This window comes from Musa acuminata, chromosome BXJ3-1 (genome assembly GCF_036884655.1).
Source record: "Musa acuminata AAA Group cultivar baxijiao chromosome BXJ3-1, Cavendish_Baxijiao_AAA, whole genome shotgun sequence".
NCBI lineage: Eukaryota > Viridiplantae > Streptophyta > Magnoliopsida > Zingiberales > Musaceae > Musa > Musa acuminata.
In genome coordinates, this window is record NC_088349.1 from 19,090,997 (window position 1) to 19,116,660 (window position 25,664).

At 37.1% G+C, this 25,664-nt stretch overlaps 2 protein-coding genes across 3 annotated transcripts in view; both read left to right on the top strand.

The window, feature by feature from the left end:
* Positions 1 to 1,043: 1,043 nt before the first annotated feature.
* On the top strand, positions 1,044 to 4,485 carry LOC103992019 (sulfate transporter 1.2). Of its 2 annotated transcripts, XM_009411572.3 has the most exons (13): positions 1,044 to 1,112; positions 1,212 to 1,593; positions 1,673 to 1,880; positions 1,957 to 2,131; positions 2,209 to 2,274; positions 2,346 to 2,459; positions 2,541 to 2,657; positions 2,746 to 2,872; positions 2,939 to 3,225; positions 3,305 to 3,495; positions 3,711 to 3,796; positions 3,911 to 3,987; positions 4,065 to 4,485. In XM_009411572.3, the coding sequence occupies exons 2-13, from the start codon at positions 1,224 to 1,226 to the stop codon at positions 4,206 to 4,208; spliced, it is 1,962 nt and encodes a 653-aa protein (XP_009409847.3). In that variant the 5' UTR covers positions 1,044 to 1,112; positions 1,212 to 1,223; the 3' UTR covers positions 4,209 to 4,485. The 2 variants fall into 2 exon arrangements, with proteins under 2 accessions (XP_009409847.3, XP_064990661.1); XM_065134589.1 differs by having other exon boundaries at positions 2,746 to 3,225; positions 4,065 to 4,351.
* A 1,290-nt stretch (positions 4,486 to 5,775) lies between these two features.
* LOC135629582 (probable polyribonucleotide nucleotidyltransferase 1, chloroplastic) overlaps positions 5,776 to 25,664 on the top strand; it is a 63,450-nt gene continuing 43,561 nt past the window's right edge. Inside the window, exons 1-5 of the mRNA XM_065137142.1 lie at positions 5,776 to 6,172; positions 6,414 to 6,482; positions 7,679 to 7,785; positions 7,861 to 7,903; positions 11,200 to 11,283. Coding sequence (XP_064993214.1) covers positions 5,870 to 6,172; positions 6,414 to 6,482; positions 7,679 to 7,785; positions 7,861 to 7,903; positions 11,200 to 11,283 — 606 coding nt within the window. The 5' untranslated portion in view covers positions 5,776 to 5,869. The remainder of the gene's footprint in view (positions 6,173 to 6,413; positions 6,483 to 7,678; positions 7,786 to 7,860; positions 7,904 to 11,199; positions 11,284 to 25,664) is intronic.

Here is a 25,664-nt window from a genome sequence, read left to right on the forward strand (position 1 = left end):
GCTACATTTCGTTTACTTCGGAATATATATATATATATAGTGGGGGAAGAATGTCGTTCTGCCTTGATTTTTGAAATGAAATAAAATATTTTTTTAATCCTCAATTTCTTCCTTACCTAGTTTTTGAATTATAACCCATGGATTATATAAGTTTCATTTTAATTCTGAACTACCGGAACCATTACATGAGTGAAATGGGCACCAACTTTTGGGTCATGATTCACATCTACAATTGGAATAGATATTCTGAGACCTAAGATTATATCAAGAGAACAATATGTATCAAATTTCTCTAGTTAATTAATTATAAATCAGTTAATATCAAACATCTTCATCATCTTGAGTCATCATCCTTCGCATTTGTTCTGAGGAATAAGTGTGCCAAAGAATTATATATCCGTATAAGAACAAGAAAGGAGTTCACACTTCTTGTCTGTGATAACGCCAACTTCATCCAAAGGTCATGAAGAAACATTCACAGAGCCGAAATGTATTACCCTGCTATAATTGTTTGTGATATTTGACTTTGATTTATGGAGGTCTCGATCACAATCAGAGAACATATCCTTTGATTCGCTGTCAAATTGCTTCAGTTGACATCAGAAAACAACGTCAATATGCTCCTTGATTGAGCTGTTCCCTTCATTTGTCTATTACAAGTCAACTGCCTCCTTCAATTCCTAACCAAGTATTTAGGTTCATCCCCAGGGAACTCTAAGTCATGCACCTGTAGATCAAGTTCTTTGACCTTATTTATTTCTCATCTTGCTTTATCTTGATCTTGAATGTGTCAGGTATATCGTCCAGATCCACAATGTTTTCATTCCCAGACTTGGATCAGAAGTTTGACCTACAAGCTTATCATATGCAACTGTGTGCAGGAATTAGTTGCCTGGTGACATAAACCATTGCTTATTTCCTTGTTCTGAACATGGTTGTATTCTGGTCCACATTCAGCATTGCTACCCGTTGACATTTTTGATTTGGACAGCAGCTGCAGTTCTCTATAAGGTGCTTCCACACTTCACAATCTTCATACGTTGCAGTGATGCATGTTCTTTGAACTCAGCTTCAATCTTGTGTGAAACAGTTGGAACAGCCCTCGTGAATCTGTGGGTTTCCTGTTCTTTTCCATGTCAAATATGTGTTCTTGCTGATTTCTTTGTTTGACTACCTGATGGTGCTCTCATCCTCATCTCTGTTCTCCATAGGCAAATCTACTGATGGGCCGTTCGGTTTCCGACGTTGCTGAGAACATGAACATGGAGATATCTGGTAGGACGATCGACGATTCTCCATCTGTTTACAGCGTTGGATTCCCTCCTCGGATGAACTTGGCGTCGCAGTTTGCCCACAAAGTGAAGGAGATGTTCTTCGCCGACGACCCTTTACGGCCTTACAAGGGGCAGACGAGATCGATGAAGTTCCTACTTGGCCTTCAGTACTTGTTTCCCATCCTTGACTGGGGACGAAGCTACGATCTCGCTAAGCTCAAAGGAGATGTTGTTTCCGGGCTCACAATCGCAAGTCTTTGCATCCCTCAGGACATCGCATACGCGAAGCTCGCAAACTTGGAACCACAATACGCATTGTGTGAGTTCTGTCACACCCGTGATGATCTGCGTCATGCAAGACTTGTTCTTGATCCCTCTCAATCGGATCCTTGTTGCAGACACCAGCTTCGTTGCACCTCTGGTCTACGCTGTGATGGGTAGCTCGAGAGACATCGCTATCGGACCGGTGGCCGTCGTCTCGCTCTTGCTGGGGACCCAACTTCAAAACGAGATCGATCCCGTGAAGAACCCCGAAGAGTACCTAAGACTTGCCTTCACGGCCACATTTTTCGCTGGCGTCATCCAAGCAGCTCTCGGTTTCTTCAGGTCCAACCTTGGAACGTCTGGATATGTTGGCAACCTCGTCTCTCTTCTCTCTCATCCTTGTGTTTGCATGCTGCAGATTAGGGTTCCTTATCGAGTTCCTCTCTCATGCCGCCATCGTCGGATTCATGGCAGGCGCCGCCGTCACGATTTCGCTTCAACAGCTCAAAGGATTTCTCGGTATCAAAAACTTCACCACCAAGACCGACATCGTATCCGTCATGAAATCCGTTTGGCGTCCCGTTCATCACGGTGTAAGAAACTGTATGCCACCCCATTTCTGATTCATCTGCTATACCTCGGTGCTGACTCCATCGCGTCCAACTTTTAGTGGAATTGGCAGACGATACTGATAGCCACAGCATTTCTGACCTTCCTTCTCGTAGCAAAGTACATTGTAAGTACTCATTCTCGTCCGTGAAGGAAGCCTTTGCATCATCTACTGCTCACCCTATTTGATTCCCGCAGGGAAAGAAGAGGAAGAACCTTTTCTGGGTTTCTGCACTTGCACCACTCGTATCAGTTATTCTTGCAACCTTCTTCGTGTATATAACTCGCGCCGACCGGCACGGCGTGCAGATCGTTAGTAGATATCCATTAAAGCAACGGCAAACTTCATCGATCGATCATTAGCAGTTGGATTGATCTGTAATTTTGGTGCAGGTGAGACACATAAAGCAAGGCATCAACCCATCATCTGCCGGAGAGATCTACTTCAGTGGCTCATATGCAACGAAAGGACTCAAGATTGGAATAGTGGCTGGACTTATAGCCCTGACGGTACCCTAAATCAATTCTGGAACTCAACAATGCATCAGTATATGTCTTGTATATGTATATATATATATTGAGTACTATAAATCAACAGGAAGCAATAGCGATTGGAAGAACATTCGCTGCCATGAAGGACTACCGACTGGATGGAAACAAGGAGATGTTGGCACTGGGAACCATGAATGTGGCTGGTTCATTGACTTCTTGCTACATTGCAACAGGTAAGTGCTGGATTCCTCTGAGTTCCTGCAAATCCACGCCATTGATATGGTTTCTTGAATTGGCAGGCTCTTTTTCGCGTTCGGCAGTCAATTACATGGCTGGTTGCCACACAGCAGTATCCAACATCGTCATGTCCGTAACCGTGATGCTAACCTTGCTGGTGATCACTCCCCTCTTCAAGTACACCCCCAACGCCGTCCTCGCGGCGATCATCATCTCGGCTGTGATCGGCCTAATCGACTACCAAACAGCGTTTCTCATATGGAAGGTCGATAAGTTGGACTTCCTTGCATGCATGGGAGCCTTCTTCGGTGTCGTCTTCATCTCCGTCGAGATCGGCCTCTTGATCGCCGTGAGAACGCACCTGCTCTCCTCTTGAATGTTTCGTATAATCTGCACGGGAATGCTGAGCTGGATCAAATCCATGACAGGTGATGATATCCTTTGCCAAGATCTTGTTACAGGTGACGAGGCCAAGAACAGCCCTGCTCGGGAATCTTCCAGGAACTGAGATTTACCGAAACGTTGAGCAGTATCCAGAGACGATCAAAGTTCCAGGAGTTCTCATCGTGAGAGTTGATTCTGCCATCTATTTCACCAACTCCAATTATGCAAGGGAGAGGTATCGGTTCCTATAAGCCCTATTACCACACACATTACGGCTGATGCTTAACATGATTCACGAGTATTATGTTAGAATTTACACAAGAGTTGAAAGCATATGAAGTACTCAATCATCAAAAACTTTCCCTCGCATGCACTATGACGTTCGACAACCCAATATATAAAAACTACGAAGAGACTTTGAACAGGACGTTAGTTTTGTGTGATATACAGGATCTTGAGATGGCTGAGGGACGAAGTGGAGCAAATAAAAGCCAAAAACCTGCCAATGATCGAGTTCTTGATAGTAGAACTGTCACGTAAGAAGTTCTATGCATGCCTTCTTCTCTTCTCCTGTATCACTGTCAACAAATCATATAGGGCTTCGCTCATGAGCGCTTTGTCTTCTCCCATCAAATCCTTTCTCTCCACAGCGGTGATCGACATCGATACGAGCGGCATCCACGCTTTCGAAGACTTGCACACTGCCCTCCAAAAGCATGGTGTTCAGGTTAGTAAGAGTCCATAGAGCTTCTGCTGATCACTGTCGAACTCAAATAGCTTACTACTAACAGCATGATTCCTCAGCTTCTTCTTGCAAATCCTGGGGCTGCGGTGATCCAGAAGCTGCGCTCCTCTGGGTTCATCGAGATCATCGGCCGCGACAAGATCTTCCTGACCGTGGGAGATGCTGTGAAGGCTTGTGCTCCAAAGGCAAGGGAAGGCGTATGAAGTACCCCATCATATGATGATCTATATTTCTGAGAGTTCATGTTCATCAGAATCAAGAGAAAAAATAGTTCATATAGTTTGGATGTATGTGCGCCATACTCTCTCTCTTTCTCTCTAAGAAAAAAAAAGGAGAAAAAGAAAAATTTGTGTTTAGTTGTTTGCTTCTTGGTACTGTACTGTATCAAAATAAGTGTGACTATATATCCATTTATTACATCTAAACTTTACTTTGTTTTCCCATTCTCATTCAAACAAAATAAAGCAAAGTTGAAAGTCTTATGGCTGTAGTAAATGATTAATTTTGATGGTTTTGAGTATTGGAAGTCAATTTTGGTGGTCAACTTGTCAATGTCTAATTAATTAACACATCCCCTAACAATATATATATATATATATTGTTATGATGCATTTTATAATATCCTTATATATATAATGAGTTTTATCTTTCAATATTATGTATCTACTGTGTGCTTCAATTGATATCATGACATTTTTTCTCTTTGCCCAGGAATCATAAATTAAATCATGCATCCTTTCACACATAGAATGACGTATCTAAATTCTATATACCAACTCAAATTACTTCAACTAAGACACTCGAGAGTAGTTTCTGAGTCTAAATTTGACTTGATTGATGAGAAGTATGTTGTCTTTTTTGCTTAAGGTACTATCCATTTTATCCATAGATGAAGTGAGAAAAATAACAGGCTTTGTGAGGACAGCCATGGATGTATGTTGACCCAAAGTATAAAACATTTTGTTGAATAATTTATCGAAATAAAAAACACACAAAGTTTTATGCGTCATAATATCTCAAGTTCTAGATTATCTTTTGACATTAGAATTGAGGAATTGCTATATATATATATATATATATATATATATATACACACACACACACACACACACACTTATAAAAACTTAAAGTTTAGGTTCAAGTGTTTCTTCGATAATCTTTCACCATATATGTCATACCTTAAGTTTTAATCCCTGGATGGATAAATATTTGAATTAACTTATAATGATTCAGTGAGTACAGAATTTGAGTTTGAGTATTTTATATCAGTGACTTAGATTTAACAAAATTAATGAGTCAATCATTCATCTGATTATGTCATGACAATATAATTATTTCAAAATACAACTATATCGCTTTAAAAAATAGGATGATTAATTTTTTATTGCTTTGATATAACTGTTTAAAAATACAACTATATTATGGAAAAGTTAATATGATTGAGTTTTTGTTACTTTCATATAAATATTAAAGGCATTCAAATTTAGGTTTTTAGCATCGACATTAGTTTAACCATTTTTTAATCATATTTTAAATTTTATATCCCTTCTACTCTGTTAATCTTACAGTTGAATTAATTAGATTGAACCAGATTTAATTTGTAAATTAATTAAAAATACAGATAAATGGGAAAGGGGAAAGATAGTTGTGGAGGGGCAAAATTGATATTTAAAAACGATGGGTTATTTGTAATTAAAGAAAGAAACAGAGGGTTCCCGCGGTAATAAAAGTTGAAATTAGGGAGTCGAGACTCTCAGTATCGTTACCGCTCCCATCTTTTGGATAAAGCTTTGAGGCCTCCTCCGCCTCCCTCCGTCGCGGCTTCGCTCTGTCGCCTGTCTCTCCGGAGATTATTGCCGACGGGATGCTCGCAAACCCTACACTACGTCATGGCGGTCGCGCTCATCCTTTCTCGTCTCCCTCGCCTCCTCTTTTCTTGTCTTCGCCGTGGCGCACGAGCCTTCTGATCGCCTCCTCTCGCGTCTGCCCCTTTGCCCCCTTCTCCCGCTCCTTCTCTTCCTTCCCATCGCTCGGATGGAAGCGGAGGAGGTCTCGGGTCGGCGCTTCTCTGGAGTCGGTTCCGTGCGAGGTAGGCGGCTCCGCGGATGATGGAGCCGGTACCGTGTCGAACAAGTTCTCCGTCGAGATTCCCTTCGGCAACCGTCGTGTAATTTCCTCTCTCAATTGCCATGCGTTGTCGCCTGATATCTTGATGTCTTGTTTTCTTTCTCTAACCCTTCGTTGCTTCTTGCTCCAAGAAAAAGAAAATGCAATTCTTTTGTTCGGAGATAATCTTTCTCTTTGTTCAACCATTGAAGTTTAGGGCGAAAATTTCTTTTCTTTTAGATGTTTTTCTTCCTACCTTTTGCATGTTTTGCCTCAACATGGCTGAGTTCCGAAAATTTCAGATACTGGTGGAGACGGGCCATATTGGGAGGCAGGCTAGCGCTTCTGTGACGGTCACCGATGGGGAAACTGTAAGCCCTTTCTTGTTTTACTTTAATAACGGTGTTAACTCTTTTTTAAAAGAACATAATGGATTCTGGAAAGGTCGCTAGCTCAAATGCCATGAAATATGAATTGTTTTTCGCCCTTTTCCCCATTTTTTAGTTCTTGTTAGACACTTTGTGTCCGATTTGAATGGCCACGACAGTTCTTGTTAAACATTTGATGAATGTTATGATTAAAGGAAAAAGACTTGTATGTGGGTTGCTGCATTTTGAAGAATCACAGAAGACTACTTAACAGTTTCCTGAAAGCAATTTGTGTGTCTTGGTCATTCGCATCAACCAATAACTGTGATGCCTGATGGTGGCTACTTCTATGAACTGTTAATTGCCTAGCTATCCGTAGTGCACAACAGGCCAACAGTGGGGAAGAAAGAGGGAGAATGTATGCGATTCTTACTAGTGTTTCAACTTTTCCACCAGTACTGTTACCATGACTTGCATCTACATCTCCAGCCCCCCATGCACCTAAATATATATGGTATATATTTCTCATTCTGCTGTATAACTGAGCAGATAACTTAAGTGATACTCAATAATATTCCTGGTTGGCCAATATTTTCTGTTCTAGTCCATTTTAGCATATTCTTTGGGATAATGAATCAAATTTCCGGATGCTACATTGATTTTGGTTCACTTTTCAAGATTATTGGGAAACAAATTTCTTAATACTACACCGAGAATTTTGAATTTTTAAAGCTTGAACCTAGCTTTCTACATGCTCTTAAAGATACTCGGTGTCTCATCTACTTGTTACTCAGTTTTGATGCTTAAATTTCTAATGAGCTGGCAAATCAAATGCATACAAAACAAAGTGCAGCTTGTGAGGTTGGTGACTGGTGGTGGTATGTGACATATAATGTATAGTGTATTTATTGTTGATAATTTTTTTTATCGATATTCCTGTTGGAATTTCCTTTTTTTTGCGATGAAATTCTTTCAATAGAAAGCCCCTCTGCTGTTCTTTTGAAAATTTGAACATTTTAAACTGCTAAATTGTGAAGGTTCATCATTTTTGCATAATCCCGCCATTCTGGACTGTTTCGTCCGTTGCTTAATGATGCCTTACTATTGGTTGGACAAATCTTATCTTCGATGGCTTTGCTTAATGTTCAATAACATGTCTTCTTTGCAGTTAACATTTTGATTTTATTTTAAACATACAGATTGTGTACTGTTCAGTATGTCTATCTGACGTACCAAGTGAGCCTTCTGATTTTTTTCCACTCACTGTAAATTATCAAGAACGCCTCTCAGCTGCCGGTCGAACTAGGTATGTGCTGTAAAAATATTTTAATCTTCATAATCTTTCACCTTCTTCATTGCTTATGATCTATCTTGGATCCAGTGGTGGGTTCTTTAAACGAGAAGGGAGAGCAAAAGACCATGAGGTCAGAATATTTTATGGAAAAGCCATTGTTTTGTGTTACATAGCAAATGATACCATTTTATTTCATGTTCTTTGACTATATGTTATGTCCATCTGTATGCATTTTCTAATGTTCAGTATGTGTTTGTAGGTCAACTATTTGCATATAGCCATGTGTATTCACCATTATCATGACATGATAACAGGTGAAAACAAGAAGGAAAGGAAATATTATGGGGGTGGTAAAAAAGGAAACATATAAGAAAGAAGCTAGCATCTTATAATGTATCAAAATGCACTTCTATAAGAATTATTAAACTGGGAAATGGTTTGAAGAGCTAGCATTTGTAGAGAACATATACTTGATTACACTTATTGAAAATTGTTTTAAGTTGTACTTATTCTTTCCACCCCGAGTTCATCTCACTCCAAGTATTCTTTCTGACGAGCTTTAAATTCTGCTGCTTTTTCATTGACATCGCTTTCATTTGACTTCCTTGGTGAGTTAGTGTCCCATAGGTGACGAATCCGGTTGCTATATATGAGTTCAAGTTCTTTGAGGACCATTTAACCTTGATCATGTCTTCAAAATAGTTTTTTCTATGCAGATGCAGCTAGTATAGGCTGCAGTAGATATGTCTCTATCTTGAACATCAACAGATTATATGGTATCATACAGAGTTGTGGGCTCAGATATGTTGTAATCCAAAAATTGGCTAGTGTCACAGAAAATAACTACAAATTTAGATGTATAGGTTGCCGACAATAAATTCTGGCAACAGATGGAAACTATTGATGTACGGAAGAGAAACAAATAGAGGTTAGTTTTGGGAAAAAATAAAGAATATACGAGAGTAAGAAGATATTGTGGAAGAGGGAGAGAAGATAATAGGGACTGATCGACTAGATAACAAAACATATATTATTTTAAATTATCCTAACGGAAGAATAAATATAAATTATCTATTACATCATGTTGGGAAGGGTTCTTATATGATTTGGACTACACAGAAGGAACACCAATTAATATCAAATCATCTCCTACCTTATGTAGGATGCTAGACCCTATCCAAATCGTAATGTACATCTCCCACAATGCTTTGGTTTCTATTAGGACCCAAAGAAAGATTTAGATGTCACAATTTTGACACCATATTGAAGCCAAAAATAAAGAAAGAAATTCAAAGTAAGATAAGCATAATAAAAAAATTAAAAACGCAAGATTCTTATTCTATATGTATCAAACTCTAGATTGACCCAAACCTAGAATCTTTCCTGCATTAGCTAACTTCAGTGAAGTGGATCTTGTCCTCGTGATCTGAAGGATGGTTGAAGGCCTTCCACACACAGAGAGGCAGTGACATAGACAAGAACAAGGGGCAGTGACATGGAGGTGGAGGAAGGAAAAGGAGTAGGTGGTTGAGAAGGAAAAATAGAAGAAAAGGATGGTGTGGTGGGGTAAAAGTGGGAGGAGAGAGAGAGAGAGGAGACTATTAAAACTTAAAAAGCTATCAATAGTTTCTTAAAAACATATTAAATAGCATATGGGATCAGTACTGTCTGATAATGTTGTGTATACTGATCCTTGCTGTTTGGTCACATGGTTTGGTATGCATGCTGTGTGGCACAACCTGTACTGGACTCAATTGGGTGAAATTGCCTTGTCAGCTTCCTAGTTGGCTTTCAGACTGGTAAATACTGGCCCATACCGTCTTGTACAATATTTTAATCTACAGCTGGAAGGTCGAAATGAAACAGGAATGCTTACTGAAAATTTCCTAAGGTTCCACTGCAAATTATCGTCCCTTTGCTTGAATATGGTGCTGAAAGGAGAAGATTAACCATATAGCATTGAAAAAAATAGAGCAAAAAAGTGCGCTCAATGGGCCCTCGAGAAGAAATTACAAAAAGGACATGTCAAATTGAAAAGCGGAAAGACTACATAGTTGGAGGATCTAAATAGAGGGCCTTGATATTGAGATGCGGTCAATGCTCGTCTGTTTTTTAGAGAAACAGCAACATGAGCTATCCAATTTTTGTTTTTTTTTTCAGAGCTCTCCATTAACAGTCTGCAGTATATACAATGAAACCCATTTTTAACCCATCTACCATAAAGTATGATCATGATTGAGTAGGTAAGTGCTATTATCAGTGGTGCTATCACCAGTAGTTGACATTGGTAAGGTGTCTGACACTGATTATTTAGGTTGTTGTTCATTATCAACCTGTAACTTAATATCTTGAGATTTTGCTGGGACACCAAGAGATCGAGAGGATGTGATTCTAGAATTGAACTCACACATGGAAAATTTAAGTCAGTTATGGTTGAGGCTGAACCAAGTTTGAGAAAGATGTTCTGTTTTACAATCTTGCATTTTTTCTAATTTCTTAGAATTTCGATAATTTTCAACCTTAATTTGTTTTCGAGGGTCAATTTGAAGTAATTGCCATTTTCCATTTTCCATTTTTGGTGGTCATAAAACACCTAAATTGGGTCTGGGGTAGAGTTGTCATTTTTAATTAAGTTTGGAAGACAGATATTGTAGGTTAAACTTTGTTGGGTAGCAAATCCTTATCCATACCTATTTTTAGTTTAGATACTTAGAAGACTTATAACTTAGAAGGACTAGAAATAGTATCTGTTTAAGATCTGTAAGCGACCATATAAATGGGTGGGAAAACATGCATATGATGCATTTTCAATATCATGATTTTGTTTTCTTAGTTATGACTCTTGGTTTCTTCTTGTCTTCTTCTTTTGGTTTCATTTTCTCTTTTCATCTCGTTCTTCTTGCTTCTATTATGCTAATAAGATATCTATCATCTTCCTCTTGTTCGTCTTCCTGTTTTCTTTCTTTTCCCAACAGGAGGCTGCTTTTACTGTTCTCTCTTTTTAATGGCAAACATGGAAGCAATGTTTTCCTTGTAGTGGCATTTCTGTAATTTTCATCTGATGGTTCATTTACTTCTTAGATCCAGTCTTTTTCCTTTCTCTAAAAGTTATCACATCAGTGGTTCTATGGTCTCTGAACAGCATTTTCTTGTCATCTATTGTTTGTGACTGATTGCCAAGGAAAAGAGAGTTTTCTTCACACAGAATCACATAGACCTGCTTTCTATATGTTTAATGCAGGATGGACTGAGATCTTAACTCTGCAATGATTTTACCATGAGCTACTATCGTAGTACTGTCAGTTAACTATCCAGCTGGAGCACTACTTCTGTTTCTTATGGATTTAATGCATATAATTCAACAGCTGAGCTATTCTTATTCTAAAGATGATTGTTTATATTAACCTGTATACCTGTTTCATTCAGGTTCTTACTTGCAGATTGATAGACAGACCTCTGCGTCCGACCATGCCAAAGGGTTTCTACTATGAAACACAAATATTATCATGGGTAAGTTGCTATGCAATAATCATTTATTGGATGCGTTTTTCACTCGTTCTGACTTCATTCAAGGCTTGTGTTTAGGCATTTACTATCCCATCACAGCACACATGATGGTTTAATTTTTTTTTTCGTTCACTACCACTAACACATCAAAGTTGGTACACAGTATGTACATGTGGTAGATGATCTGATGCATTTGACAAATTGAAGAACAATTTAATTAGAAATTGGCTCTTGATAGGCCAGGCAGAGAGAAAGTCTAAAGACATGCACCTTTGTTTATCTGCATGCATATATATGATCTGTTTTACTGTTGGACAAAAGTCTTCTTTCCAGACCATGCACTTCTATCTTAAACTAAAGCATCTTCCATTTTATGATGTATTATCTGCTATTAATTATTTCATGCGCTGTTATTTTTCTGATCAGTGGATATGTGCATACCTTGAGATAAACCTGCAACTTCTAGAAGGAATAAGATAATAAATCATTTGTGTAGATGGATAACTAAGATGTGATTGAAATCACATGCATCAATAGAAATTACTATATAAAAATTATCATGATGAGGTGCATGGTTGAATATGATTAAAACTAAGTTCCATGAGCTTATTGATTAACTTTAGGGGAGAAATGAATTGATGCAATCGAATATCTCCGAGGGAAGGTTATATCATTTTCAGGAGTTCAGAATTTATTGGTAAAGAACAAATACTTTAGGGCCAAAAACTTATTTACGCGACTCTCAAGGTATGTATGACCTGCGGCAATGGACGATTCTCATCTTTGAGACTGGTGGTCAATAGACTGGTCAGAAAAACCTAATTTTCACATCAAGAAAGTACAAATATTTTGTCAATGGTTTATCTGGATGCCTTGATATTAGTGGAAATATTTGACATTCTTCTCAAATGAGGGGAGCATTGATGCAGAAATAACTGAAATGGAGGAAGAAGAAGCTATATATTCTTCTATTATTTAGCAAGGTTATGTCACATGGATGAGAAATTTTCAAGAACATATAAACTATGATATTTTGGTCCATGCCAGGGAGATGTATTCATCTGAAATTTCTTGCTCGGAAGAAAATAGTGTAGTGAGGTACAAAAGGGAATCTCTTTCTCGCTAGCATGCACTAATATCTAGCCGAGTAATTGGAATAATAGTGCATCCATAGTTCTCGCTATCATGGCCTCTTATCTAGCTGAGTAATTGAGAATAAAGGGCATCTCTCTAGCTATAATTTTGTTCCTTGTGAAAAAGATCTCCTAATGTGTTGCCTAGTTGATAATAGATTGTACAATGGTTGATGTTATAATGTTGTCATTATTCCTAGTAGGAAGGACTAATCTCGATCCATTACTGATACTATCCTCGGTGGAACTGTTATGTTCTTTGTCAGACCATCTTCTGGACTATTTAGCCTAATAAAAATATTGTTTTTTTGTATTTTTCTGCTTAAAAATGAATAAGAATATGTTTCTAAGAAAGCATGATCAAAAAAACTTGTAAAAATGCTCGAACTGGCACTTGATATATGTATTACAAACACAATTGTAAAATTGACATCCTTATAAATTCATGTACGAAAATTAGAAGCATGCATGTCATACCTTTTCAATTACTACTACCACCAAAAAGAATCCTTGTGTTATAATGATATGTTGGTCCAAGTTCCCAATGTAACTTGATTGTTGATCAAATTTGTGATTTTGAAAAACCCACACATGTTACTACTCCCAGGATATCTGATTTGATATATTGTATGGCATTGATGAAGCAAAGTTGTAAGAGTCATGGCCTTCATGGTCATTAAGTACAACTAAGGCAATAACCATTATGGAGGTTGGCATAGGCTGTTGGGATACGTATTGGCGTGACAGATATGTCTATATTAATTAAAATTGCATTGGCTTTCTGTAGTAAAACTACTATTATCATCACCATAGAATTACTACGATCAATTTATTATCACTATTGGCATTGTGAGTTGTATCTTGTATGAATCCTTCTACAAACTGTGACCAATTATCCACATCATTTTCTAGCCCATGAAACATGTCCTGGTTAAGTCAGATGGGAATCAGGAGAGATTCCCACCTGACTTAATTTCATGTAACCTCTCACTTGTTTTCTCGAAATCATCAATTGTCTTCTCTTTTTTCTTGTATTTTTTGACCATATAAGTGGATTTGTATGTGCCACTATAGTAATATCTTAATGGAATATGTGAAATATTGTTTCGTAGTCCCTATCAAGGGGTTGAACAAGAGCTGGTCATTACCCATGGCATAGCTTATATGTGGGTGACTTACATGCCTTCCTTTCCAGGTCTTCCTTATGTGGCCTTTGTGCATTTGGTCACATCGGAAACTCCACTTATCAATGCTTTGATTTGGTTGTTCCTCCATTGTGACCTAAGTGATTTGGATCTAGGTTGGATCTGGACATAACTTGGTCGGATCCAAATCTTGGCAGTATTTGAAAAGATGTTTACTGAATTCTGATAAATCTTAGCCAGATCTGAGTGGATCCAGTTTAGACACAAGGAAATTAATACTAGATTTGTGTTGTTCCGACCTCATTTTAATAAAATAATTAGTTAAACTTTGATTGATAGATCTACAAAGAAAATCAAAATTTAAGAATGAACCATTAGCTTCACTTTGAAAGAGAACTTTGAGAAGATTGTAAGGAGATTACGAGAAGATGAAGAGGAAGAAACTTTGTATCTATTTGTTGTATTTGCTGTGTACATCACAACCCTATTTATAGGGTGAAAGTTAATCAAATCAATCCCATAAATTATGGGACTTACACAAATCAAGGGATGTCAAATCCCATTTGTGTTGTAGGATTTAGGGGAAATATCTAATCTTCTTACTATGGTAAGAATCATCATGTTCAATCAAGGGATATGAGATCTCTTTTACATAGTAAATTTGACATCTTGCAAAGTTAAGATGGTGTAGTAGATCCAGTTTAAGTTTGGAAGCTAAGAAGCTAAATCGTGATGATGATAATAGTTTGGTAAATATGTCTGTTGGTTGATTGTCAGTCTTGATTGAACAAAGTTGCAGGTTCCCATGTTGAAGATGATGTCATATAAAATGACTGTCGATCTCAATATATTATGTGCTTTCATGGTAGACATTGTTATGAGCAATTTGAATAATGCTAGAATTGTTACAACAGAGTTGTGTCGGAGACTGAAATGAGACCCCTAAATCTTGAAGTAATCGCGTAACCAAAGTAATTCTGTTGTAGTATTAGCAAGAGCATGATATCCTGCTTCAGTATTTCAACGAGCAAGTGAGCAACAACACTTTATTTCTAACTCCTCCAAGTTATCAAAGCATCACCTAAAAGAAAGTAATACCTGTAGTAAAACGCCTATTAGTGGGATGCCTTAGTTAAAAAAATGGGGCCCATTTAAAATTGTTCTTTTAATATAGCATAAAATCTGAAGTACAGCAGCATAATGAACAAGCCAAGGTGTCGATATAAATTGACTAACCAAATGAACTGCATATCATATATATATGGACGTGTAACAGCGAGATAAACTAGGCTGCCAACAAGTTGTCAATAAGGAGTTGCAACTTTTAAGGGCTCTTCATCTACAACACAATTTAATATTTGGTTCAATAGGTGTCAGATACTTTATTATTAAAAATATTGGCTTGAGTAAGAAAATCAGTGACATATTTGGCTTGACTTAAATAGTAACTATCAGAAGAAGATACTTCAATCCAAAAAAATAAAGTAAGAGGGCCAAGATTCTTAATTTCAAATTGTTTATGAAGAGAATTTTTTAGATCTCAAATTCCAATAATATCATCGTGGAAAATAATAAATCATATTATTTACATAGAGTAGAAGGATAGTGGCATGTCGATTGGTTTTGCAGAGAACAAAGCAGTATTATAAGCACTTGACTGAAAATCTGATGATATCATAGAATAATTAAATTTGGTAAACCAAGATGGGGAGCTTGTTTAAGTCCATATAAAAACCTTACGTAATCGACAAGCTGGGGAGCTTTTTAAAGTTCATATGGAGATTGATGATAATAACAGAAGATGGGGTGTGATTAATTACATATACAACTGTAAGAGATGCTTCACTCCAAAAAGTCTTAAGAGCAGAAACATGGCACGGACAGAGGAAAAAATGTATCTATGCTTTCATTCTGCATGCCCATTTTGTTGATATGTCCCTGCACATGAATATTCTGAAATAGTTTCATGTTGACTAAGAAATGAAAGAAACTCTCTAGATTTGTATTTCTTAGGCATTGTTGGAACGAAAAGTTTTAATGGTATGAGAAAATTGAGTTTGAATCATTTCAAAAAAAGTTTTATATATATCAAAAAATTTAAATTGGTTACACATAAAAAAAAATTATGTAAAATGTGAGAAATCATCAACAAATTGTTGATGACAAAATAATTAGATCCACTGATAGTAGGTATAGGAGATGAACCCTATCGATCAAAATGAACTAAATCAAACAGTGCAGAAGCAATAGAACTACTAATAAGAAATGGAAGAGAAATAGAGCTACCACCAGGAAATGGAAGAATAGTTTGTTTTCCCATTTGACAAGACATACATTTGAAATAATGAGAAGAAACTTGACCCAATTGACCACCAGTGACTAAAGGTTCTAGTTGAGAAAGTGAAGTATGTACTAATCGAGATACCAAAGACCCAATGAAGTAGGTTTTACAGGTTTCTAGGTGGATAGCTGTAGAAAGAATATGAAGCTGAGTGAGAACGAACAAACATCTAACTTTATGATCTGTTCCAAATGATTTGAAGAGTTTGTTGATCTGCATTGTACAACCAGTGGAAGAAAAAATGAACATCAAATCACAGGCCACACAATTGACCAATCAACAATAACTTTAATGAAAGTTGAGATGTTGAATAGAAATTATTAAATTCGAAATATAAATTGAGTAAATGTGACTTGAAGTGTTGAATCTTAGGAATATTAAATGCTAGAGTTTTTTAAATTTTTTTTGAAGAATCCAGTGTCATATGATTTGAATAGACACAATCAAGAAGTCAAATAGTATTACCTAGCGTGTTAGAAATTGTAAACCCAAAATGAAGTGATGCACGAGATAGAACTTGGTTGACTATGACTTCAACGTCTATAGCATAAAGTGTTGGACATGAAGGAAGACTCAGTAGTTGCAACTGCAGCGGTTTCTAGCAAGTTTATGACATTCCTGAATTGTATGTCTAGTGTTATGACAATATCTGTAAATTAGCTTTTTATGCTCTACTTTTGGTGAATAATTTGACCAGGAAGTATGATTGTGTCTTATTTCTTAATGGTGTTGTAGTAGTTGCAAGGACAATCTCATTTTAAAGAGGTTGATGAGCATGCAATATTCTTTTACATGTTTCTTCAAATAAAACTTATGAAAGAACAACATCTAAGGAAGCGGTTTATGATAAAGCAAAGATGCCTGAACATACTCGATATCATCATTTAGAGCCATTAAAAACTGATTTAATCTTAATCTATAACGATATATCTTAAATAATGTAGCATCATTTTTGCATTCCCAAGAGGTTCAATATATCATTTATAAAATAATTTGAAGAGTGGATAAAAAATTGAGAAAATTCTGAAATCATTTGGCTATTTTTTGTCCATTCAACGAGGTAGGATTGGACTTTAACATTGACTAAATCCTACCTCTTTAGTATTGAAAGTTCATCATTTTGAGCTTGTAGGGGATGTCTTTTTTCTCGATATTTTCTGTATGTGAATAGTAGAAATTGCTCTTTCAAACCAATCCTCTTTAAGGAAACATGATATATTTTTGCTTTTTCTTAGCTTGCTCAATTGCTTTAAGGCAAATATCTATTTTATAATGACCTTTAGTCTAATACAATCAACAAGAAGGCCAACTGAAGATTCCCTTAGGAAATATAAAACAAAATATATCATGGACCAAGGATTTGAATACCGTACTATACCGCCAGCAGACCAACATGTGGATCGTCGTTATCAGGTGGTATCAAGTATTTGGCCTCGTATCAGGCGATACAGGGCTATATCGGGCTGTAACGGTCGGTTTAATGGTAACAGTGTTCCAACAATCAATATGATCGCTGGAGGCCTCCTCAAGGGTTTTTAAACCCTCACCCCCCCCCCCCCCCCCCCCATATTTCAATCCATTTCACTCTCACACTCTTAAACTCTTTTATAATCGTATTCAGCAACTCGCTTGGTCCAGAGACATGGCAGCGACGTGGACAGTAATGCCTTAACTGATGATGATGATGATAATGCTGGGGAGTTGTTGGTCCCGTCTACACAATTTGAGGGTGGTGCATGGACCGAGGAGCAGTATCTTACACATGCCACCCAAGATTCAGATAATGAAACTCGACGAGGCACTGGTCAAGTTTATGCACGGAAGGGGAAGAGGAAGCTAGTGGATAATTTTGAACAGATGCGACAGAGCATACACAACGTAGACATAGAACGAAGCTTATCGTATTCACAACCGTCGTATTATGGAGAATCTTACGGCCAACAACAATACGGTGATAATTGGTCATACTTCTCTGAGCAACAATATGATACGGAGCTGCAGATCAATAGCGAAAGTAGTTATGACATTCACCAATACATGTCTCAGGAGCCGCCTCGGACACATTTGATTTATGATGATCAATCTACGACCACCACCATATTGATGCGCTAATGACATTCGATGTATCAATATACTATGTCATGGGATTAATTTCAGGATTGGGTTCGGGAAATATGTCATATTGATATACAGATATATTGGATCGAGGATCCTGATCCACCACTTGTGGAGGCCCGTCATTTGTTTTGGTGGTAGAATTAGGTATATCTCCACATGTGATTACTTAATTCATTTGAATCTTAAAGTTTAAGTTGTATACAAAATAATCGAACAATTCAAATAATTTTATGTAGATAATTTAATATTAACGGAAGGATGATCCGGAACGGATCGAAATTGCGAACCTTGCACAAGGCTACTCAAAGCTCGAAAAAGATATATGACACTATTCTTACCTAATTTACATTAGTTTTGCTAAAACTATACTAAATGTATATTTATTTCTAGCTTAAAAACCTATCATAATTTTTTTTTCTTTTTTTTAGGTATTTACGGTGGGTTTTATGCCTATTTTAGGCGTATCGCTTGGTATGTCGTATCGAGCTTTTCGAGCAAAGCTCGGTACATTGGTACGGTACGGGATTAAAAACCTTGTTATGGACAACAAAAATTAGAGTGGAACTAGACTTATTGTTCAAGATTCTTGGTATAAAGTATATTTTGATCAATTTATGCCTTTGATACTAGTGTTTTCAAACCAAGGATGATTAAACAAAAAGAGAATTTTAGTAAGTTTCAGTGATTTAAAAAGCGTTAGGCGCCAAGGTCCAAAAACGCCCGAGCGAAGCGAGGCACTAAAATATAAAAATATATAATATAATTAATAAATATAATTATTTAAAAATTTAAATAAAAATATGCTATTAAATAAAAAAAAAATTTAAGATACAAAATCACAATGTCAAATTAACAAAAAGTTTCAAAATTCAAAACAATAAAATTTTACATCAAAGTCATTCATCATAATCAATATTATCGTCATTTTCATACAAATCATCTTCATTTAATTCGTTCTCTTCCTCTTGTCCTTCGACTCCTTCCTCTTCATCAAAATATGTTTCATTCTCTATGTCTTCAACAATAGCAGGAGCCGAGCTTGATGCTTTTGCACTCATTTTTCTCTTTGTCATCTGTCTTGTATATGTTTGTAATTCTCCAACACCTGAAGCTCTTGTCACATCTCTCAATGTCAATCTATCATCTTCAAATACAAGCTCGTCTTCGGTATCTTGCAAGTTAGCACCCATTTCTCTTACCAACCACTCATTTGAATCATCAATATCTTGCAATGAGATTGAATCAGTTTTATTTTGCAAATCATGACGAGCCTTCAAAGCTTGATTATACTTTATGTAAACAAGATCGTGCAATTGTTGATGTTCCAACCGATTTCTTCTCTTCGAGTGAATCTGTCATGTCATATAATTTAAAAAATATATTAATATATCTATCTAAATAAATAAATAAATAAATTAAAACAAAAATATTTAGTGATCCTTACATGCTCAAAGACACTCCAGTTTCGCTCACAACCCGAAGCACTACATGTCAAACTAAGTACTTTGATAGTAAATTGCTGTAAGTTCGGGGTGGAATTTCCAAATAGACTCTACCATTCAGTTGCAAAATTTATGTTATTATTAGCAATAGCATAGTAACGTAATATATATAAAATTAATTATATCAAATTATTAATACCTGGAGACGTAGTTGTCCTGGATCGAATGGCCATTGGAATTCCAAAAAGACATTCGGTATTTTTATATAAAGATAATTCACGAATAATCTTATCATGAACCTCAAGGCTATGAATTAATCTTGTAACACACTGATATAACCCATCCAAAACTTTTGCATCAAACCCAACAGATTTAATCTTATAAAAGAATTCAAGGTTCAAATAATATCCTGTTGCATGTAAGGGATGATGAAGTTGACAATTCCATCTTTCGTCAATGATTGTAAAATTTTTTTCATATTTTTCTTCATTTTCATTAAAAGACCTTTTAATCGTCTCCTTTGTTTTATCTATATCCTCATAAATATATCCCATTGCAAGCTTATTTTCATTATCCACCAACCGAATGACTCGAACAAGAGGGCCCATTACCTTTAATGTATAAACTACATGATTCCAAAAGGATGACATTAATATGATATCAGTAGCCCTCTTGCCTTTTGCTTCTTTTGCCCATTTACTTGTCACCCATTTCTCAGAGGTAAACATGTTTCTCAGATTATGTTTTTGACGATGCAAGCTCTGTAATGTCAAGAATGAAGTAGCAAATCGGGTGATACCATATCTCACTAATTCTTTGTTCCCTGTAAATTCTCTCATCATATTCAAAGCCACAATATGATTATAAAGAAATCCAACAATAAAAATTGCCCTTTCTAGGGTTTTCTTGATGTCTAAGATCTTTCCAATATCCTCGAACATTAAATCAATACAATGTGCTGCATATGGAGTCCAATATAAGTGTTATCTTTTTGTTTCAAGCAATTTACCTAAGACAAAAGATAACAAAAATGATAAGACTTAAGAGTTTAACACATTTAATTGAAGATAAAATAATTTAAAAATTCAAAAGATGAATATTATCGGCTAATACATAGTTGCTTTCATTGTCGGTTATGATTTGAACGACATTTTGTTCTCCAATTTCTTCCACGAAGTTGTCAAGTAAATCATATATCTTGTCTCCAAATTTTACAAAAGATGAAGCATCTATTGACTTCACAAACATAGTCCCTAAAGAATAATTAACCATAAAATTAATTATACTCCTGCGCCTCCTGTTAGTCCAAACATTTGACATAATAGAGCAACCATGTGTTGCCCATGATTCTTTATGACCCTTTAGTAAGTCATTTGTATAATTCAACTCTTTTTGCAATAATGGAACTCGCATCTCATAATAACTTGGAGGTTTTAATCCCGCACCATATTTTCCAATAACTTCAATCATATCCTTAAAACTGTCTAAACGAGTTGTACTAAGGGGAAGACCAACCCGATAGAAGAAGCGAGCAATGTGCTGAATTATTCTTCCTCTTATTTTCTTTATCACAAGCATCACTTATATTTGTTTGTCTAAATTTTAAGCCTCCTGCTTGCCCTTGTTGCTTCTGGGATCCTTGAAACATATATAGATCCATCGGTCCTTTTTACCCTTCTTAGTACTAATAACTTCTTTTCCTTTTTTGTCGTATATTTTTTTCCCACTTGGGTTAATACTCATAGAATAATCTTCTTCTTCATCTCTGAGATGTTCAACATTGTCTTCTAGTAAATTCCCGTAAGATTCATTCTTTTATGTCTTCTTTACATTCATATAACTCAACAACTTTTCTTTTACCTCAGGTGGATACTTTTTGCAAGCTGCTACATTCTTAAAATTTCATACTAGATGTTGTTTTGCACAAAAAATACTACTTCTAGTAGTCTTATCGTAGAATATGTAAGTCACTGCAGTAGGATCTTTCGGATCCTTCATATAATTATACTTCCATGCAGGATCTTTTTTTGATGCCATTGGAGACTCTATTGAGTTGCTCTATACACTTGCCATTTATCTTGAAACCTAACAATAATTTCAAATAAATAAAAATTAACAGTATTAAAATCAAAATAATATATTATTAATCTAATAAATACAAATACATTACTGTTACTAGTATACTGTCTGTTAACAGTATACAGTATACTGTTAACAGTATATTTTCGAAAGAGGAGAAGGAAGCGGAGTGTAAGGGAAGACCGAGGGTGTAGTGATAACGGTAAAAGTGAGCAACGACAGCGAGAGCGGCGAGCGGCGAGCGGCGACCAGTGATTTAAAAAGCGCTAGGCGCCAAGGTCCAAAAACGCCCGAGGCGCTAGGCGCTCGCCCGAGCGAAGCGAGGCGCTAAAATATAAAAATATATAATATAATTAATAAATATAATTATTTAAAATTTTAAATAAAAATATGCTATTAAATTAAGAAAATCTAAGATACAAAATCACAATGTCACATTAATAAAAAGTTTCAAAATTCAAAACAATAAAATTTTACATCAAAGTCATTCATCATAATCAATATTATCATTATTTTCACACAAATCATCTTCATTGAATTCGTCTTGTTCCTCTTGTCCTTCGATTCCTTCCTCTTCATCAAGATATGTTTCATTCTCTATGTCTTCAACAATAGCAGGAGCCGAGCTTGATGCTTTTGCACTCATTTTTCTCTTTGACATCTGTCTTGTATATGTTTGTAGTTCTCCAGCACCTGAAGCTCTTGCCACATCTCCCCATGTCAATCTATCATTTTCAAATACAAGTTTGTCTTCAGCATCTTGCAAGTTAGCACCCATTTCTCTTACCAACCACTCATTTGAATCATCAATATCTTGCAATGAGATTGAATCAAATCTATTTTTCAATTCATGACGAGTCTTCAAAGCTTGATTATACTTTATGTAAACAAGATCGTGTAATCGTTGATGTTCTAACCGATTTCTTCTCTTCGAATGAATATGTCATGTCATATAATTTTAAAATATATTAATACATATATCTAAATAAATAAATTAATTAAAACAAAAATATTTAGTAATACTTACATGCTCAAAGACATTCCAGTTTCGCTCACAACCCGAAGCACTACATGTCAAACTAAGTACTTTGATAGTCAATTTCTGTAAGTTCGGGGTGGAATTTTCAAATAGACTCCACCATTCAGCTGCAAAATTTATGTTATTATTAGCAATAACATAGTAACATAATATATATGAAATTAATTATATCAAATTATTAATACCTGGAGAGGTAGTTGTCCTGGATCGAACGACAATTGGAATTCCAAAAAGACCTTCAGCATTTTTATATAAAGATAATTCATGAATAATCTTATCTTGAACCTCAAGGCTGGGAACTAATCTTGCAACGCACTGATATAACCCACCCAAAACTTCTGCATCAAATCCAACAGATTTAATCTTATAAAAGAATTCAGGATTCAAATAATATCCTGCTGCATGTAAGGGATGATGAAGTTGACAATTCCATCTTTCGTCAATGATTGTAAAAATTTTCTCATATTTTTCTTCATTTTCATTAAAAGATCTTTTAATCGTCTCCTAAATATATCCCATTGCCTCATAAATATATCCCATTGCAGGCTTATTTTCATTATCCACCAACCGAATGACTCGAACAAGAGGGCCCATTACCTTTAATATATAAACTACATGATTCCAAAAGGATGACATTAAGATGATATCAGCAGCCCTCTTGCCTTTTGCTTCTTTTGCCCATTTGCTTGTCACCTATTTCTTAGAGGTAAACATATTTCTCAGAGTATGTTTTTGACGATGCACGCTCTGTAATGTCAAGAATGAAGTAGCAAATCGGGTAACACCATGTCTCACTAATTTTTTATTTCCTGTAAATTCTCTCATCATATTCAAAGCCCCAATGTGATTATAAAGAAATCCAACAATAAAAATTGCCCTTTCTAAGGTTTTCTTGATTTCTAAGATCTTTCTAATATCCTCCAACATTAAATCAATACAATGTGCTACACTTGGAGTCCACTACAAGTGTTGTCTTTTTGATTCAAGCAATTTACCTGAGACAAAGGATAACAAAAATGATAAGACTTAAGAGTTTAACATACTTAATTGAAGATAAAATAATTAACAAAATCAAAAGATGAATATTACCAGCTAAAACATAGTTGCTTCCATTGTCGGTTATGATTTGAACGATATTTTGTTCTCTAATTTCTTCCACGAAGTTGTCAAGTAAATCATATATCTTGTCTCCAGATTTTACAAAAGATGAAGCATCTATTGACTTCACAAACATAGTCCCTAAAGAACAATTAACCATAAAATTAATTATACTCCTGCGCCTCCTGTTAGTCCAAACATCTGACATAAAAGAGCAACCGTGTGTTGCCCATGATTCTTTATGACCCTTTAGTAAGTCATTTGTATAATTCAACTCTTTTTGCAGCAATGAAACTCGCATCTCATAATAACTTGGAGGTTTTAATCCTGCACCATATCTTCCAATAGCTTCAATCATATCCTTAAAATTGTCTAAACGAGTTGTACTAAGGGGAAGACCAGCCTGATAGAAGAAGCGAGCAATGTGCTGAATTGTTCTTCCTCTTATTTCTTTATTACAAGCATCACTTATATTTGTTTGTCTAAATTTTGAGCCTCCTGCTTGCCCTTGTTGTTTCTGGGATCCTTGAAGCATATATAGATCCATCGGTCCTTTTTTACCTTTCTTAGTACTCATAACTTCTTTTCCCTTTTTGTCGTATACTATTTTTTCACTTGGGTTAATACTCATAGAATAATCTTCTTCTTCATCCCTGAGATGTTCAACATTGTCTTCTGGTAAATTCCCGTAAGATTCATTCTTTTGTGTCTTCTTTTCATTCATATAACTCAACAACTCTTCTTTTACCTCAAGTGGACATTTTTTGCAAGCTGCTGCATTATTGAAATTTCCTACTAGATGTTGTTTTGCACGAAAAATACCACCTCTGGTAGTCTTATCGCAGAATATGCAAGTCACTGCATTATGATCTTTCGGATCCTTCAAATAATTATACTTCCATACAGGATCTTTTTTTGATACCATTGGAGACTCTATTGAGTTGCTCTCTACACTTGCCATTTATGTTGAAACCTAGCAATAATTTCAAATAAATAAAAATTAATAACATTAAAATCAAAATAATATATTATTAATCTACTAATGAAAATTAATCATTTCAAAATTCAAATAAACTTAATATTAAGAGTATATTGAGCCTGACGGAGAAAGGAAGCAGCGGCAAGCGGCGGCGGGAAAGGTTAAGGGAGCGGGAGGCGCGAGCAGCGGCAGGGCTCGCGGGAGTCGCGAGCAGAGGGAAGTCTCGCGGGAGGCGCGAGCAGAGGGAAGGCTTGCGAGAGTCGCGAGCAGCGGGAAGGCTTGCGGGAGGCGCGAGCAGCGGGAGGGCTCGCGGGAGTCGCGAGCAGAGGGAGGGCTCGCGGGAGGCGCGAGCAGCGGGAAGGCTCGCGGGAGGCGCGAGTAGAGGGAAGGCTCGCGGGAGGCGCGAGCAGCGGGAGGACTCGCGGGAGGCGCGAGCAGCGGCAGGGCTCGCGGGAGTCGCGAGCAGAGGGAAGGCTCGCGGGAGGCGTGAGCAGCGGGAGGGCTCGCGGGAGTCGCGAGCAGAGGGAAGGCTCGCGGGAGGGCTCGCGGGAGGCGTGAGTAGCGGGAGGGCTCGCGGGAGTCGCGAGCAGAGGGAAGGCTCGCGGGAGGCGCGAGCAGCGGGAGGGCTCGCGGGAGTCGCGAGCAGCTGGGAGGGCTCGTGGGAGGCACGAGCAGCGGGAGTCGCGAGCAGAGGGAAGGCTCGCGGGAGGCGCGAGCAGTTGGAGGGCTCGCGGGAGGCGTGAGCAGCAGGAGGCGCGAGCAGTGGGAGGCGCGAGCAGCGACAGCGACGAGCAGCGGTAGCGGGAGCCGGAGCGACGAGCAGCGAGATCGGGAGCGGCAGCGACGACGGGTTAGGGTTGGGTAAGGGTTATATCGGTGTAGTTGGTTCGATTGAACCAACTAATAATCGAACCAGACCTAAAATCCTGGTTCGGTCACTTGGTTTACCCAGGTGCTCGCCCGAAGCGCCCAGCGCCTGGGCTCGGGCGAGCGTCCAGGCGGCGCCTGTT